The sequence below is a fragment of the Falco punctatus genome, assembly GCF_963210335.1.
Source record: "Falco punctatus genome assembly, chromosome: 8".
NCBI classification, from domain to species: domain Eukaryota; kingdom Metazoa; phylum Chordata; class Aves; order Falconiformes; family Falconidae; genus Falco; species Falco punctatus.
This window is the reverse complement of record NC_137588.1, coordinates 41,106,489-41,125,637: the sequence shown is the minus strand read 5'-3', so window position 1 is coordinate 41,125,637 and position 19,149 is coordinate 41,106,489. Positions and strand designations below refer to the sequence as shown.

The window sequence follows — 19,149 nt, the reverse complement described above, 5'->3', positions numbered from 1 at the left end:
CTACGTGAAGTGGTTTACATCCAAATAATTGTTGGTTTCAGGAGCAGGAATTAGAAATAACTGTGCACACACACACCACCCCCACCACCCCCAACCCCTGGAACATGCTGGGACGAAATTAGTGTGACAGCACAATTACAGAAAACTTAGTTTTTCCAGAGTAGGTGAGGGAAAGGAAGATCCAAGAGTCACAAACTAAACAGGAACCTCCTCAGACTTACTTTATTAAATGCCCAGTATAAAACAATTTGTAACAAGTAACCATGGGAGCTGAACAGGAGGAAACCATGGGAAGATTCATTAGCTACAGGAGGAGTTAAACCAACATGCTCTGAATACAGCTCAGCTCTGGGCTTTTTTTTTGCTTTTAGGACCTCGGAGAAAGGAAAAGGGGACAGCAGTGTCCCAGCACAGGGGTGGCACCACACTGAAAAGCAGGGCTGGTGATGGCAATTGTACATTGTTATCAGACACCTCACACATCATCTGAATATTTTAAACATTTATTTATACAAATATACAGCATTTACAAGAGTTAAAAAATTAGACATTTAAAAGCAGTATCACATCTATAGAGCCTAAAAATAAATACGGTGCAGCTCAGCATTTATGTGCTTTAAAAACCCCAACAGCTCTGTGGACAGACCGGGCACACCGACCTGTTGGTCCAGAGAGGATCCTGGGCAGGGTCCCCACTTGGTCTCGGTCACCTTAATTTACTTTTTTAAGCTCTGTCCGTAATTCTCATACCACAGCCAGAGGTAGCAGCTCAGCTGGACAGGACTTTTGAAGGGCACAGCTGTGGCACACTGGTGGGGGAGAGGGACCAGCACAAGAACTGGGACTTTCTCCAGCAGCAGGACCATCACGGTCAGGGCAAAGCTGGGGATGGGCATAGGAGTGGTGCCTGCTCAGGGATGTGCAAACACTGGTCTTGGCGTAACCATGTGGCTGGCAGCGGGGTACCCTAGGTGGCATGCAGTATACATCCAAGCTACTTTTCTGAGGCATGGCTTGAGCCAGTTTAACCATCCACCTTCGCATACAATGAATCAGGCCCTGAAATACCACTTTTTCCTCTGCTAACTACAAAGGGAGTAGAATTAACTGGCTTGGTTTAATACCTCTGTGATGCCAATAACAAATCTGATCAGTGGCATCCCAGCCTTTGGGGAGAGCATGCTACTAGGTCCCTAAAAAGGTCTCTGGGTCTGAGGTCACGCTAAACACAGTATGACAGTCCTACCCGTTAGCACGCACGACGAGCCAGCTAGCACTGGAGCCCATGTCATCTTGCTGCAGGCACCTCACCTTTCACATCGTGGCAGTGCTCCTAGAAATCCAACATCTTATAAAGAACTCCAGCCATTCCTTCAGCTCATCCCATGTGGTTAAAGTAGCTCAGTTACCATACCACAGGTTAGGCTTGTTAAATAACAGTGGAACTGCAAAATATATGGGAAATAGAGGAAATGACATACAGAGAAGCCAGAAAACACAGCCAGAAACCTGACTGTGAGCCATGGGCCAAGGCAGCCAGCTCAGGTGAGGAGGTGACATCTGCTTCTTGCTGCTGGTTAGGTGTCTTACGGAGTGACTCCTAAATGCATGTGTTCAACTGCAAGGCCCTAAGTAAAAAAATCTAAATCCTTATCCCGCTGAGCTGCCACAACCAGTGTACGAGCCCTGTGACCGGCAGGGACCTCCCCACAAGGTGCTACTGCTGGCCACCAGCAACGTGGCCTGAGCCTCGAGCCCACCTCAGCAAGTCATTTGTCAGTAATCCTGGATTTCCCATGCTTTGACATCACGCTGGCTTTCCAACACGTCTTCTCAAAGCACATGCCCTGGGATCCAGCCCTGCTCTGACACAAGAATGCTGCCAAAATGCTCAGCCAACACAGAAAGCCTGTTTCACCCCTGCCCCAGCAGAGGTATCTCAACTGAACAAGGTTCTTCCACACTTCAAATCTTCCATTTTGCAGCACAATAATAATAATAATAATAATAGTAATAACACTAATAAATATTTGAATTGCTGCTGGAGAAGTTGTAAACCCCTCCAACCCCAACCCGTAAGTACCTTGCACAGCTCTGCTCGACTGAGCTTGCAGAGGAGGGCACAGGCTTTATAAAGACTGCAGGGTTGATTTTTTGGGGGGCTCCAGAGATGGGTCTAACTTGCATAGAATAACAGATTGCAACCACCCTCTTAATACTAGCAATCTGTGAGCGAGTCACAGAAGAGCTAAAAGGACAGCAAAATGCAAGGTTTGTGTGTGAGGTCAGCTAGCCTTTCCTCAAAAATGTTATTTTATGTAAAAGGTTAAAAAATAGGAAAGAAACAGTCTTTGAATTTCAGTTTTTGCTATGATTGATATATATATATATATATATATATGTATACACATATATATACACATTTTTAAAAAACATCACCCAGCAAAACACACCAAGGCTTCCAGCCTGCTTTGCTTCCCCAGAGAAATCACCTGAAACTAAACTGGGAGCAAGTGCTGCTCTCAGTCCTCTTCTTTTGCCCCCAACAAAACTCACCAGAGTACAAGCGGAGCTCACTCAAAGGGCACAAAACTCAGGACAGCACCTCGCACGCTCAGCGCTGCGGGTTTCTCACTGGTAATGGTACCCGACACGGATGCTGCTGGATGAGCCCTGTAGAAAGCATTTGGATTCCAGCAGTGGCTCCCCCAGAACAGCACTTCAGAGCATAAGCAAACTGTAACTTCATAACACACGGGTTACCTTGGAGCACAAGAAGCCAAAAATCAGCTCATAACAGAACAAGTTATGATTATAGCTGTTAAAAAAAAATCATAAAAAGGTTTGGTTTAACTATAAAGCAAGTCTGTAACACCCTGCTTTTATTACTGACCTTGCAAAACAAAGTTGATTCTTTTTTTAAAAGAGATGCAAAACTATATATATATATATATTTATGATAATTTATATATTACAGGCTTACCCACTTGCAAAACAACCATATTGCCTGGCAATATCAGTATTAAGAACTTTTTAAACGCTTTAGATCCTACTCAACATACAAAAATAAATATTGCATACTCAATTTCTGAGCAAAACAAGCAACACAGGTCACCAAAATACAGCTCTAGCTAGTAACAGTCCCTACTCCATAGCAGGAGTGCAGTAAATAAAATAACAGAAGCTATTCAGGATCAACTCTCTTGTGCTATAGAACTGGATGCCAAAACATGGAAATATGTAAAGCCCTCAAAGTGCCGGGAACCCGCTGGCTCGGCCAGCAGCAGCATTGCACCCAGGCACCCGCCAGCCCTCGGCAGTGCGTCCTCCTGCACCGGCGGGTCAGGGACAGCCCACCCGCCTCCCCTCTAAGCACACGGCAGGAGCAGAGGGCTCAGAGTGTCTCTGGTTCACTTGATGAACCGCAGTGATGTTCTGCACGTCCCAGCGCGTGTTGTCACGGGGGTGGCTCTTCGTGCTGCTGGTGGACAACCTTGGAGGAAGCATCTGTGCGCAACGCCAGCCTGATCCAAGCTGCTGCTGCTCCCTTGACCTCATCCCTTCCAGCTGCTGCTGCTCCACTGCATGCTCCTGCCCTCTCCGAAATGAGCAGGAGATGTGGGGAGACTGCAAAAACACACCGACTATGTATTATTTACTGTATGTTCTCAAAAGAGGTTAACAGGACACCGGAGTTAGTGCTCTGACAAGTTATCACAAGAAAGTTTTGAACAAGTAAGTGATGATACTAGCAGCTAGCAGTGATATAGTACTTTTAAATAACATTTATCCATGGAGAAAAGACATTAAGAAAAGCGTATGCATCGGTCTCAGCCATGGATTCTGGGAATATTTTGCATGAGTTTCTCCAGAAAACAGTAGAGAAACTGGGGTGGGGGGGTGGGGGGTGGTTGGTTTGTTTGGTTGTTTTCTTTTCTTTTTTTCTTAACACCCTTCAAATACACCCAGATCCCAGGCTCACTAGTTCATCATTAACAAACCATCAGGAGGAAACCCAGTCTTTTTCAAAGCCGGCTCCGAAGCGCCGGCTCCATGGGGAGGGGTAGCATGCGGACACAGAGTCCTCGCCCAGCTCAGCTGTGTGGACCCGCCGCGTGTGGCAGGGTGACCCAGTGCTGGGACATCAGCCCCAGCCAGAGACACGCCATTGTCAGCAGGAGGGAGTGGGAGAGTCTCTGTGTTCTGTTGGGGGGGGAGAGGGTGGTAAATACAGCGTCTGTGGCGTTCCTTGGGAGGGGCAAGTTGCAGATGCTTCCTTCGCAGCAGGAGGTGCAGATCTGAAACAAGCGAGGTGATAACTTGGTTATTTGAAGAATACCGATACCCCCGAATAAAGACATACGGAAAATAATACATTTGCAAAGGAGCACAGTGGCCAGTCTGGTTTCCTGCCCTCTCTCCTTTTTTCCTCCCTTTTCCCCCTCTCTTTTTGTTCTTTCCTCCCTTCCCCCCTTTTTTCTTTTTCCCCTTCTTCCTTTTTCTCCTCCCCTCCCCTTATTATTTTTTATCCCTAATTCCATCTACTTGCAGCACAATTCCACCTGCACAGGAACAGTATGTTGGCTGGTGCAAAGAGGATGCATCCATATTCTGAAGAGGTTTGTGGTTTTTTTCGTACCCCAAATAAGTCAACTGTTGAAAACCAGTGTTGTTGGGTTGAAATAGACCTTGAAAGCCAGAACTCCCCCCCAAATAAAAAAAACAGTATGTATTAATATAGGGGGGTTTTTTTGTTGCCTATCACCTCGTGTGCAGGCCCTGGAGTGATCGACGTGTCAGCCCACAAGGACACGCAGCTCTGCCTTGTCGGGGCAAGGAAGGGCCGGTTCCAGTAACCCTGCCAGAGCACACGGGTTTGGAGCAACAAGAGTAACGGACCCAAGGCCAGGAGAGAATAAAATTACGTGCAAAACAAGAGCTAAGGCTGCAGCGTGCCTGGCAGCTCAGAATGCCCTTTGATCTTAACCTGCTGGAGAAGCTCAAGAAGGTCGACTATTGACCTTCAGAAAAATCTTTAATAAATAACCATTTGATTCTGGTATAAAGTGTCTGCTCCGAAGGTTTCGGGGCTTTCCCCACCCGTTTCAGCAAGAAGACCACGAGAAGGTGGGTGGGCAGCAGCTGCAGAGGGCAAAGGGGATGAAGCAGACGCAGTTCTGCAGGCGAGGCGCTCCTCAGCCCAAGGGGAGCCCCGTGCTCCCCTGAGCTGGGAGAGGGACTGAAAGGGATTGTTCTTTTGTTTGGGGGGAGGTTATTCCTTTGTTTCTCTAGTAACAAATGGAAATGAGCTGGAGCCCGTTAAGAAGAGAAACTTCATTTTTGACAATGTCGATTTACCCACTGAACCAGTCAGAATTCTGGTGAAAGCCAGAAGGATTCTGCCCAGTTTTCATATTTTTTAAAAAAGTGATTTTTATCCTATACCTTGTATTCTTCATGCTTTACATATGTGCATCCTGTAGACAGACAGTCCTCTAATGGTACACAGCGTTTGGTGACAGATACACTCTCTCCAGTAACTTTCATCATGTGTTGGCTAAAGCAGTATCTTGTATCTAAAAAGACAGAAAAACGTGTTTATCTGTCAAATTTGAGTTTTATGATAGTCTACCAATAGGAAGAAATGGGGAAAAAAGTCAGATTTCTTTTGCTTCCCAAATCTTGGGATTTAAAAAAACTCAAAAGATAATGTTGATGTATTTATTGCAATACATAAATGTTACTAAATACACACCCACACCCCAAGCTCTGGTGCAAACCTGAGGTTTCAAAGCACTGTGGAATACAAAGATTTATTCCCAATACAGTGCAGGCCTCAACGTGACAAAGAAATGCACCCACACTGGAGAACCAAATTGTGGAGGGAGGTTCAGACAAAAAGCCCAAATCTCATGCCCTGTTAGTTTTATAGGCAAAAAAAGAAAACATTCACAATACCTGTTTATGTCTGAAGCTTTCATTTGTCTAGGTTTGATATTTTTTTCTTAGCTTCATGTACAACGATTAATTCTGTAGAACTACTCAAAGCATTGCACATTGGAGGTGCCTTTCCCTATGTCTTAACAACCCGCGTCCTGGATGCTCATGCCCCGAATCCTGGCTCTCCCACAGCTCCTGCACAGCCCAGAGAAGATCCTTCACCTTTTCTCTGTCCCTCAGTTTTATCACCTATAGAATAAGGCCAAAATATCAGCAGAACAGCTGGGAGGATTTATGCCTTTCTCAGTTTCCCAGTCTTTGGAAAAAGCACCATGAAATGGAGTCTGTCCCTCCTATCCCCATCGCATCTTCTGCATGCTTCTCCTGTGGGCTCCCTCGTCCCCAGGGGAGACCATCCTCCTCCTCCTCTTCCTCTTTTAAGCTACTTCTCTAGTAACACTTGTAAAGCACAGAGGAAAATTCAAAGCCAAATGACTGACAAATGCTGTGGTTATCCTCAGGCATGAAGGAATTTGGGCTTATTTCAGGCATTAATGGTTCGGGGGAAGATGAAGGTGCTGTTCCCCTTCCTAGCACTCCAAGATGAAAGAAAACACTGGGTTTTCCAAACAGGAAACATGCCATTATATATTTCCTCTCTAAATTATGCCTTGCTTCTTATTAATCAACCTTATTATTAATAAAATTGTTGCTTTCACAGGGAAAAAAGAAAGTGCAATTAATTTAAAGCGAGCATTCCCGTTCAGCCTTCGTCTCTGATGGGCAAAGCCCTGCATACTTGTCATGTTTGAGGCATGCGGCAAGAGCCGAGCGAGGTTGCTGACTGAACGCGTTATTCATTAGGCAATAAACCCCCCAGACATCTGTCGTATCTTTGACCTGCTCTTAACTCGAGTGCGATATCCGCAGCAAACAGACTGCGCTTATCCCCGGGGGCTGGCGGCGCATGGTGTGCTGGCTTCCCTCAACTGGCCACCTTCTCACGTGTGCCCAGACTCTCCTGCTACAAGGGGTGAAGCTCCTGCTTTTCCTCGAATGGGAGCACCCTCTGCATGACGGCTTTGAGCTTCTCCCAGGCCCTTGCCTGGAAGCGACATTCCCCGGACAACCTGCGCGTGTCACTGGAGCTTGATGTCTCCTGCAGTGGCTCTGTGCAGTGGAGCTCGCCCTTGATGGGTCCCAGATGGAAAAAATAAAGCTCCCAGCACCCCATAACTCTTTTTAGGCTGTTTCTGTCTTCCAAGTGTGTTTTTTTACATCTCACAGATAGGTACTCTGCCCACATGCGGGACCAAGCCTGCCTCTCCTTGCACAGCCATCACTGACAGCTAACATCTCCTGCAAGGCAGGGCCGCAGCCACAAACTAACTCCACAACAAGGAACAAAATCCACTCACTCCAATCAATATTAACTCTTGCACTGCATTCTGGCTCGCCTCTCTCCTCAGAGCAGGCTAAGCATGAGGAGGACGGGCGCTGTGAAAAGGAGTGGTCCAGAGAGCGCTGGGGGAGCCCAGAGCAAAGCAGAGGTGGGGAGCATCCCATCTCACCCGCAACACCTGCCCTGCAGGTAGGGAGGCTGCCTAGAGGAGGGACAGGGGCAACGGGGAGGAACTCCAAGCTGAGCGGGCCCAACACTATCAACATTTTACTGAAAAGAACAGAGACATTTAGAGCAATTAAAATAAAATATTGCAGTATGAAAGCTGATGTTTCTAAGTAACATGCTCCCCAGGCAGCAGCACAGCCACAAGGAAGGATGGTTCTCAGTGGGATGCATGGATTTCTATTTCCTAAATGTTGTGGTTCCAGAGTGTCTTTAAAGGCACTTGAGAGTCAGACTGATTGTGGTGTGATATTCAGGCTCTCCAGCAACACATTGCATTATAAAATAATTTGAAAATGAGATCGTTGCTCTGTGATTATTTGGGGGATTTTCACGGCAGTTGATTTACACTGATGGCATGACAGGTGACACCGTCCCCTCTTCTTTTGCATTTTCCCCTTCCTCTGGCAGAACTGTCTTGCTAAGATTCAGCTACAAGGTATCTCCAAAGGTCTATATACAACAAAGTGCCCCAGTCTCGACCTACCAGGAGCAATGCTGACCTACAGCAGCATCACCCAAGGGCTAAAACACACGTTCTGTACGGGGTCCCCCTCATGGGCACCCTTCAGTACCCTCAAAGAGAGCATGAGTGAAGGAACCAGCTACTGAAACCAAAGCCACAGTGCAGACCAACATCCAGGCTAAACATAAGCAAACCAGCCCCACATGTTGAGACCCTGCAAGGCTTGTACGGGCCTCCAGTAGGAGAAATTGGACCTCCTTGCTTTAAACTGGGCAGGGAAACACTGAATCTGGTGTTTCAAAGGGCTCAGAATCACACACTGACTTGTGAGAGCCTGCTCCCAAACCGCAGCCTCTGAGAATGCTGGAACATCACCTCGATGGTCGTGGCCATCATCCCCTTCCCGAGCTACCAGCCCACCCACAGACCACCTGAAAATAGAGTACTGGGAGTATTCTGACTGCAGTATTTCCATACAAATTAGATCACTAACACAATTTCTGCTTGAGCTGAAGCTAATAAATAACAGAAAACAAGGTTAACGCATAGCAGGAGGCCTGCTTTCTAGGAAATGCTTTTTCTAATCTCTGTTCAATACAGGTATTAATCTATTTACTCTCCATTATAATGAATTTTATTATTCAAAATGTGGTTCCCTTTAAGTCCTACATTATAGTTAATAATAAGATTTTGGTTTACTTGGTAGCGTTCTGTCTTAAAATAAAACAGTAATAGGAGGATGGAGTTTCCTCATTTTCTCCCACCACCTAACCCAAGCCAAACAAGCAAGGGTTGGGATCACTGGGGCGAGGGAGGCCATGCCATAAGCATAACCCTCTGACTCCCAGAGATAAGGTAATTACCCAAGCAAATAACCCCAGCCTCCCCCCTCCCCCCTCCCCAAGCACGCCTGCAGTCACGCCTCAAACCTGAGCTTGCATTTCTGCTGCTTCCTTACACAAACTCAGAATTCCATTTGAAAATTAACGCAACCAAGAAGGAAAAAAAAAAAAAAAAAAGGCTTCCTTAAAGGAAAGCTTTGTGATGTGGAAGCAGGAAGCGCATCGCATGTGAGCTAAGAGACGCTGACAAAAGCTGTTGGTGCTGGGGCATCCTGAAGCAAGGCTGATCTCGCCAAGGGGAGCAAGGTGGGGAGCAAGGACATGATCAGCTTTGCTTCCACTGCAACAGAACAGGACCCAGCACCCGTCCCCCTTCCACGTTTCCCTGATCCTCTGAAACACAGTGACTGCTGACTCAGCGGTTTCTCCTTTGAAGCAGTCATCACACCGGCTGCACCGGGGGGTCCCTGGCCTCACCCGCCAGCCAGCAGCAAGGGGCTGGGGTTCGTGCTGCAGGAGAGCCGTGCTCCAACGCCAGGGCATGCAGTGGCAGGCTGGGCACAACGCACTGTGCCTGGAGTAAAACGTTATCGGATCCCTCCGGTTTAAGGAGAAAGTAAGTCCTCTGTGCTGAAGATTAAAGACAGACCCAGATTTCCAGCTAGCCCCTTCTCACGGCTAAAACCCCATCCTTACTTCATGTTTGGTGGGTATTTGCACCAGCAGGTGGGAGGGCTGGTGACCGAAACGAGCAGATCTGGTCTGGATGAACACAGCTGACTAGTTACAGACGCACCAAAGCACGGTTTTCCCCTCCCCTAAACAGCCGTTATGTACTAACTCTGCTTCCTAGATGAGCATATTTTTTTTGGTGAAGGCATTTCTGCTGGTTGTTACTCGAGGCAGACCTTGGAGTCACACCTCTCTGCTGGCACAGGATCCCCAGGCAGCAACTAAAATACCACCCACTCCTGTCAAAACAGGGAGTGTCCGTGAATATTGGTCTCATCTGGTGCCAACCAGCCCGATCTCTTTTATTGTTGTTGATGTGCTGATTTCAGCTCAAAGCAAATAAATTGTTGGACAGATAGCAGTGCTCTGACACAGGCTGCAAACACAGCTGGTTTGTCCTTGCAGAGCAGGTCACTGTCTTTCTCCTTCCAAAATAAATATTTTTTTTCTGGGAGCCCTGCACCACAACAGACCACAGACATCCTGGATGGATGCTGAACAGGGCTGCCGAGCCCAGAGAAAGCACTAGGGGAGCAGGCAGCCCCGGCAGCACCCTCCGATTGTCACAGCCCCGGCAGCATCCGTCTGACTGTCACAGTCCCGGCAGCATCCCTCTGACTGTCACGGTCCCGGCATCCTCCTGCCTGCATGTGGTTCCCATGCTGGTGAGGACCCAGCCCATGCCCAACCCAACTAAACAGGCTTCGTCAGGGACTGTGGACAATCTTAATGACTTGTGAGTGTCTCAAAAAGAGAGTTGGTAAGGGAGGAGGAGATCTGGGGATCTCACTGATACCTGGATCCGATATTTGGGTGCCTGTATTCCAAAGCTCTTTCTGAGCTGTTCCTGACATCAGACTCCAATAGGAGTTATGAACCAAAAATACCAGAAATACCTTAATGCCAGCTGAAAAGAGGTGTGAAGAAGAAAAAAGCTGAAGTGTGGGCTTGTGCCACAGGGGAAGGAAGAAAAGAAAGCAAGAATCAGTCCCATACTCACCAGTAAGAGAAATATAACCCTTAAATAAACCTGAGCCTGATTTAATTTCCAGCTGAGCTAGAGGAGGATGGGGAGTAGATGAAAGTCCTAAACTTCATCCACCTCAAAGAGACAGAAAAGCTTAAAGGATTACTCATATCACTTACACATCTTTCTTGTTGAGAGGGCTTACAAGCGGGAGCAGCAATCACCAGCATCCGAGTCTGCTCAATGAATAATGGGGGCTCAGTGCTGTCCTGCGTCAGGGACAGTGAGCAGTTGTTTTAAGGTGGGTTTAAATTAAATGCTACCATGCGGCTGGTTACCTCTTGGACAATAGATATCCGGAGCCCATCGGTTGCATTCGTAATTATCTGCTGCCTTTTCACAGGTGAAACACTTAAATCCATGAGGATACGGTGTGGCTGAAAAGAATAGAAAATATGCGGTAAAAATGAGCCAGTTCATCTGGTTCTACCATGCTTTCCAGAGGCACACAGCAACATTTGTTCTCTTTAGACATATCTTTCTACAAATATACCCGTCAACTTCATCAAGTTAGTCCCAATTTGTGAAAATCCTATTACCAATAGCAGTGCAGGAAAGGCACATACAGGTACAACAAGAACTCGGTTCAGCCGTGTTTACCTGGCAAAAGCGCCCACTGCTCACTTCAAAGGGAGCTGATGTGAGCAAGGAGTACTTATTCTCTTGATATCAGAGCTCACATCCAATACTGCTACTTTATCAGTGCTGATAACAAAATATCAGATGGATTTAAATACTTCTGGAAACTGTTCCACTGAGGAAATGAGCTACCCCTTTTGAAGGCAAGTCGATGTCCCCAAAGGAAAGAAAAATCAGTGTGCTGGTGCTGAACCTCTGCTTTTATCAGCAGACTCTATCCTAATGTATCTCGCCAAATGAAGAGCGTGACTCCTTAAGTGGTCTCCTGGCAGGGCTTCTGTAGCACATTCAATACATCCTCAAGATGCTGCCACCTTCTCAGAAGCCAAACATTAAACAGGTTACATTTATCTCCACGGGGCCAAGTAAGCTGAACCTCTACAGGCCACATCTCACCTCTCCCTCTTCTTCTCCTCCCCTTGCCCACCAGCTCCGGGCCAGACCCCGTTCAGGTATGAGAAGTGAAGCAAGAGGCATTTGCTGGCCGTTTCCCCCAGGCTGCTCTGGGTAAGGGCCAGCAAGTCACTTGGGAGCATCTCTGGTGGGGCTGGCACTGCCCTCAAGGAACAGCTTTGGGCGGGACAACACAACAGCACTAACTAAACCCACCCCCTCACCCTCAGCCTCTAGCAGGTCACGGCTACGGCATGAAACAGGAATTTCATCTTGCTTGTACAAAATATAATTTTTTTAGCCAAATTCAGAAAGGCACTGAGTTTTCTCTGGGAACAGATGGCTGGTACAGTTTTCCTCTTGTAGAATTAAAATAAGTTTGTATCTGATAAATCCAACAGGCTAATGAAAGGAGAATCTGTGGATGATCTATTATGAATATAATAATAAGATGCATAAAACTTTGCTATAGCATTGCTTCAGGGACTCACTGAAATAAAGGCAGGAGCGGCTGCTGCCGGTCATGTTTGGCCCTTGCTCACAGCTGTTGATGTACTCGGGCAAACGGCGTGGCCACAGAGCTTGGTCTCATTGCCAGAGAGGTTCTTGAGGAACAGAAAATAGTGAACAAGAAGCCGACATGCTCAGCAGCTGCCTGTAACCCTAGCTGTCCATCAAACGCTTTGGGAAGCAATGCTCTGGTTTTACATCCACTCGGTTTTATGAGAGCTGGGGATGTTTGTTTAACCTTTGCTCATCTCAGCTCAGCCCTGATGTTTCTGCTGCCCTAACACACATTTGCCCTTGTCCTTATCCCCACGCCGTGGCCGCCCGTGGCTTTGCAGCCTGCGCAAAGTGGGCTTACTGGAAGGGTGGAGGTAGACGATGTCCTTCACGGTGAAGTCCCTGGGCTGCACGGCAGGCAGGCAGGCGGCCAGCAGGCTGAGCAGCAGCACCCATGCCGCTGTGGGCTGCGAGGCCATCACCGGGTGAGGACGTACTCATGCGGCGGCCGAAAAAAACTCACCTGGGCAACAGTAGAGAACAAGGGTGAGCAGAGCAAACCCGCGAGGAGCCTGGCCACCACCTCGGTCCCCAGCCACCCAACCTCACCGAAACCATGATTCTCACATGAACCTTCAGCTGTCTTCCCCTGCGGTCAGGTCTGTCACCATTTACAATTTAACCAGTCAGCGACTGTCCTTTGTAAGACAGCAATAAAGTCATCAGAGACTGCACTGCAACAAGATTTAACAGCTTCTTTTAGAGGGTAGTGGAAAAGTGCAGAATTAGACCAGGAAGAAATGAAACAGGGTAGCTGGAGACCCACTGGGATGTCTGGGGAAGCAGCGATGGGTCTCCCACACTCACACTCCAACACAAGCTCGCACCCTTCAAAACTGCACCTTTTTGGCAAACAAGAGGCTCCATGTTACTTTCCACATATCTCAGGAAAGGCTCCAGCTGATGCGGGCTGTCTCTACCTTCAGCTGGCTGCTGTTAATAACATCAAGTGACTATTGCATTTTCCTTGTCCATGCTCCAAAGGGTCTTATTCCCTCTGTGACGCTGCTGACAAACGATGCAGCGTATTTTCCCCACGTCCCTGTATGAAGGGAACTAATTTAAGCAGAAACAAACACCTGCTGCGGTATCACTCGTGAAGCCATCCCAAAACCAGCAGCTTTCAGGAGCATCCCCATCCATCCACCCAGGTGTGGGGAGCCATCCAGGAACAGGCAACGCTACTGCACCTTAAATACACAGCTCATATTATTACAATTCCTTAAAAATGATGAAAACATGCCTGTAAATGAGCGGGACAGGAAAGCCCCAAGAGGACGCAGCTGCCGAGCCAGGCAGGAGCCGTCGGTTTCCCCTGGCTGCTGGCGTCCATCCAGAACACACCGGCTGGGTGTTATTTTTCCACCTAGACTGACCAAGAGCTCTGCAATACCCAAGATATTTCCTAAGCAACTTTGAAAGCAGAGTAGCTAGTTTTTTTTTTTTTTTTTAATGGAAAGATGTTCCAGGGTGGAGAGGCTTCCACCTCTGCCTCCAAATGTTTGTCTGGCAGTGGAGACCCGCACAATGTGAGCAGAGCAATGGCCACTGGGGGGGCTGTCATCACCCTTGGCTCTTATCCGAAAGCAACTCTTAATAAAACACCATGAAATCCATAAAAATAGCCAGGGAAACAGATAACACACAACATGGTGCATTAAACTTCGTTGTTTTAACCTTCCGAAGGGGGAAATGCCAATTTCCATTGGGTTTACTCCACAGATGCGTATCAGCCAGGGGAAAATGAAGTCCTGCTTAGAAGCAAAAAGGAAACAAACCCAACCTCTCCCAGCCACATGAAAGAAACAGGACCAGCAGCTCCCTGTGGGGTCTCGAGGAAAAAGTCCCAGCAAAGCCAGCTGGAGCCCACCTCGGCGAGGGAGCCAGGTAGGCGTGTGGATTCAGGACTATTCACATTTTTTTAGTTTCTCATGCCTAAATAGACACAGACCTGGAGCTGAAGTGGCCAAATACTGACACTGTCCTGATGGTCCTGAGCTGAGGACAACAGGAGCCATCATCAGCTGCACAGGCATCAGCACCAAGTAGACACGCTGCACTTTGGAACAGTTTGCTGTCAGGGCACATATCTACATGTAACATGGGTCACAAGCGATGCTCAGGATGAGGAAAGAAGACGTGTTTGGACTCCTGAGCCTCTCCCTCTCCTTTCCTACGCAAGAGGAGAGCCGTCCGTTGTGGCACACGCATCACCCTCGCTGCTTGCCCAGAGCCACCCCACAGCAACTGAGTTTTCACGTGGGGAAACTGCTGAATGTTCATACTGCTAAGATAATGAAGATTTGGAGGAGAGAGGAATTCTTGGATTTTTATTTTTTTTTAATCCCCTAGAACACAAGGCAGACTTTACAAGCCCTGTTACTCATTTCAGGAAATCAGCAGTTTGCAGTAAAACTGTCAGCTCACATGGTCTCAGAAGCAATCCTGCATTACAGCGCAAAAAAATTAGGACCCTCATCCCAAGGAGAGCCGCTCTTCATAGCTCAATGCCAACTCTCGGTGGCAACCTAGGATTAACATAGGTTATCAACATGAAGGACAAGTAACAGTGTTTTCAGTTAAAACACAGCAAGATTAAAATAATGGGAGGAACTCTGCCCAAGAATTTGTTGGTTTTTCTCATCACAGTCACAAAAAGGTTTTGCATTTGCAGCGCCGATCAAAGCCGTCCACTTGAGGACACCGGTTTTCCCTCTCTTGTACATGCTCCTTTTTATGGGACCAGTTGCTGACTCAGCCCATCTCCAGATGTCTGTGTGTAGCTGTTGGGACTTGCCCAGTTGTCAGATTCAGAAGACACGTGGCTGTTAGTCCTGCCTGAAAGGGTGGCAGAAATCCTCCGGCTGCACGCTAAAAACCCTCACTCCGTGCCTCTTGTAATTACAAGTAGCTTAACTGCCAACACCACTTCTAATGAGTTGCAAGAACCACAAATGAACATATCGATTTCACTTCCCCACCTCCATTTTATATGCTTGAAACAAATTTAATTATAGGCAAGGAATTAAAATTGTAAAACCTTCTGTGTTACAAAACAACCCTGTCTCGGAGCAAGGCCAGTCTGGCCACTGTTTTAAACTAGAAAATACTCATCAAGCTAAACACCTGCCACTGCTGCAGTCACTGCTCCTCACAGCAACATGCTCTACCTGTTGTTTCATACACACAGAGGTAGCACACAAATAGATACTGCCGTGTACATGGAAGTGCCTACTGTCAGAAACCTCAATATTCCATATTTCACAAATATTTTGAGTAGATACACATGGGTACACAGTTCTGTCTTTCACAGGGGGCAAAATACACATACAAACATACTACATCTGATTGAGAAAGTACTTAATATTTAAGGTAATACTGATCTTTCACAGACAGTGGAATATCCCAAACTATTTTGGATTAAATCAATCATATTCAAAAATGACTGTTTGGCACACTCACACTCTCTGTTTTTACACCCACACACAAAAATCAAATGTAGTTACTTCTTATTCTTAAAGGAAGGGGATCTATATATGGATGCACTGCCCTAAAACCTGCAGCTGTTTGACCCAACAAAATTGAAAATTGAAATGGTAATTTTCTACAGACGCTTCTCTCCATGAAGCCCGAAGAAGCTTCATCGAAGGCACGAGGCTTTTCCCCTTTGCTCACAAGCCCCATTTAGTTCATGGCTTTCAGCCAAAACCGCCAAGCATCATACAAAAATATCTCCTCGCGCAGTTACTGCCGACATCTTGGCTACTACGGTGCTAAACCTCTGCTGGCAGAACAGACTTGTTCTCCAGCTTACGGGCACGCTTTTCCTTCTGAAACAACTCGGCCCCTTTCCAGACGCAGTAGCCTCCCGTGCACAGCACAGTGCATGCACCAACCTAATAGAAAATGGCATGGCCCACTCTGAATTTGATACTGGATTGCAGTTAGGGGAAATAGTCACATGGTATTTAGATCATACAGTCTGTTTATAAAAGGTCTTGGGCGCTGACACAGAAATCCTAGTTAACTCAATCTTTCCAGCTTCACCAGCACCTTTCAGACGGAAAGGCAGCCCCATCCCCGCTCTGCAGCAGGATTACTTCTTCCTGCCCTTTGCCCTGACACAGCGCTATGGAAATTAACCATTAAATTCTCTAAGCAGCAGCCCAATTGCCCATTTGTCAGGTCTCATTAGGGTGGTGACATCTCATCCTTGCTGTCACCAGCATTGGGGACAATGGAAGATCCCCATCCTCCAGGGAAGGACTGGGGAGTCCTCAAGCAGAGCTACTCCGAAACGTCAGGCCTCTGGTTCTGGGGCAGACATGTTGTTGGAGTGGACAGTTATTTGTGAGGATGGATTTGTCCCTCCTGTCCCTCTCACAAGCTCAGTAGATATCTGCTAGCTGGCCTTGACTGAAGGCCGCGAGCTGGGCTGCTGCCAACTGCAAGGTTGCAGCAGAAGTTGCAGATGTTCAGGGGGCAAGGGTTGTGGAGAAAAAAAGTCTCAGACACCAAATTTTCCCATAGAAACACTTGGCCAAAGCCAGGCATGAAGGAACTCCCAGTTTGTGGGCATTTCTGTGGTTCTCCTCCTTGTGAGAGTAGGACATATGTGGTGTTCGGTGCCCTTCCACCTCCCTCCTGCAGGAGATGAAGTATTGCCCTGCTCTCCCTGGACATCTGATACAGATGGAGGTTGCCCAGTCTCACAGAGGTTGATGTTTCTGCTGACATCTCAGCTCCACCTGCCTCCTCCATCTCCTCCTCACTCTCTGGGCCACACCTCCAGGTTCACAGGTTACTACCTCATTTCATCTTGAAGACATTTTCTCTTATCTTTTCACTTGGAAGAGCTTCCATCTCAGGGCGCCCTCAAGCAACACTTCCTTCAGATAAATAAAATAGCAGAAACAACAAAAGCTCCCTCTCAGCAGGCAGTAGACGTATCAGCCCTACAGTATCAAGTGCAGCATGCCAAAGCAGCAACACCTGTGAGAAACTGCAGAAACCACAGCATGAGTAATTCGCTCCTGCGAACTCTGCTGCACAAGGTCAGCTGGACCATCCTTCAACTATGTTATGACAATAATTCATCAGTGATAAATGAAGTCAAAGGAGCTACAACCAATGTGGCCATGTTGGAAGGTACAAGGTCTACCCAACTGCAATTTCTCCTTATGCACATCACCAACATGACTTTCCCAAATAAAGTAGGAATTAATTGCTCTTTAGATTTCCCTTCTGCTTTTCTTCCAGTTCACACAAAGCTAACAGGTTGGAGTTTCCACTACTGGATCTGCAGTAGATGTGTTCGTTTCCATACCTCGACAGCTTCAAAAACTAAACCTCAACTCTGCCTAAGGAGCTCTTGCAAAGGGGTTCACTACCGCTCCTCAATTACAGTAAGCAAGAGAAATTAAACAATCAAACACAATTAGTGCACAAATTGGTCCCAGAAACGCGGACGATCTAATCGCCTTGCTGCTAATTACAAAGCCTGTAGTTCATTGAGCTAAAAGCCCACGTCCTGGGGAAGTGAAGGGGGGTACAATATGTTCCCTCTCATGCCACCTTCCCTCAGATGCAATTTAATCTTTACCAAGATGTGATTTCAAGATTATTTTATAAGTAGCATATTGCTTCTATTTTTAACTTGTATTAATTACATTTTTAGTCTGACTAGCAAATGCTTAACTTTTCTTAGGTCCTGTGCAAACCCCTCATCTTTTAATGAGTTGTAGAAAAATGTCACTTATATTCATGCATCCCCAGAGGATAGTTTGGCGTCAGATAAACGCAGAGGAGAGATGAAACGGATATATTTCCCCAGAGTATTTCAGATATTTAGTGTTGGGCATAAATGACAGCAAAAAGTTAGCTTGAAAATCAGGCAAGGCCATGATGTTCGTATGAGAAAATACAATTAACGCAAATTAATTCTTAAACTGGGAAGGTGAGATATTGAAAGTTCGACAGGATTCATTCCCATTTCACTCCACATAATGCACAGTGGTGCAGGGTCACCACTAGTTTCTTTTAAATCACACATTATATTCAAGCCTGTGATTATGAACACTTCTGAATTAGCAGAAAGAGGGGCATGGATGATCTAATAAATCATTGCAAGACCTATCCCCCAGGTTTCTGCATGGCATACAATAAAGGCAGCAGGGGCAGTGAGTCCTGAACTCAATGAGATGCATGAGATCAGGATTTGGCTCGGACTGGGAATTCTGGAAGCCAGTGGTTGCCCCTCCTGTGTCCCAAGGCACATGGGCTGACCTCAATGCATGGGGAGCCCCCAGACAGCCCGGCTCCATGCAGAGGATAAGGAAACCATGCGTGAGCACAGAAATCCTGGGATTTTCCTGCTAATAAGCAAAAAACCCAGCCATTGAGTTCCAGCGGCCAGACCCCTCTGCAAAGGGGAGAAGGGTGGTTAAATTATTTCCTAAAAAACCACATAAAGTTCACGAGGGCAACAGAAAGGGCTCCTCTGTCCAAGGCAGGGATACTATTCCTGTGGACCACGCGTTGCATACGGCTCCTTTCTGCTCCTCGTGCATATCTTGCAGAAAAAGGAGGTGCAAGGCTCCGTGCAGCCAGCCCCAGGGAAGGGTGTTCTGGGGCAGGGGGGCTACGACTGCCAGCCCAGGGTCAGTGGCCACGCCACGAAACGGCGCTGGGAGCAGGCAGGGTGCCGGTGCTCTCCTAGGGAAAAGTAAAACAAGGTCCTGAGCCTATGCACTGAGTTAAATTTTGGTGAGGCTGGGTGTGACAACAGTAGTTGGGATCACCCTGGGCCATCTTTCCTACTTACATTTAAACCCAATAAGCAAGAACATTGCAGTTAAAACACGGGGGAGCACTGACAACACAACTGTGCGATGCATCTGCTAGGAAAACAGGAATAACA

General features: G+C 47.1%; 1 protein-coding gene across 9 annotated transcripts in view; it reads right to left on the bottom strand.

Annotated features, from left to right (window-relative positions):
- Positions 1-487: 487 nt before the first annotated feature.
- The window catches only part of LYPD6 (LY6/PLAUR domain containing 6), a 42,860-nt gene continuing 24,198 nt past the window's right edge, over positions 488-19,149 (bottom strand). For 7 of the 9 annotated variants that reach the window (XM_080400099.1, XM_080400104.1, XM_080400100.1 and 4 more), the window contains 4 exons: positions 12,532-12,693; positions 10,913-11,011; positions 5,446-5,576; positions 488-4,298 (listed from right to left, as the gene is read on the bottom strand). In XM_080400099.1, coding sequence (XP_080256225.1) covers positions 4,095-4,298; positions 5,446-5,576; positions 10,913-11,011; positions 12,532-12,649 — 552 coding nt within the window. In that variant the 5' untranslated portion in view covers positions 12,650-12,693 and the 3' untranslated portion in view covers positions 488-4,094. Of the gene's footprint in view, positions 4,299-5,445; positions 5,577-10,912; positions 11,012-12,531; positions 12,694-14,657; positions 15,809-19,149 lie in introns of those variants that run through there. The other 2 variants (XM_080400105.1, XM_080400101.1) reach the window with 2 other exon arrangements.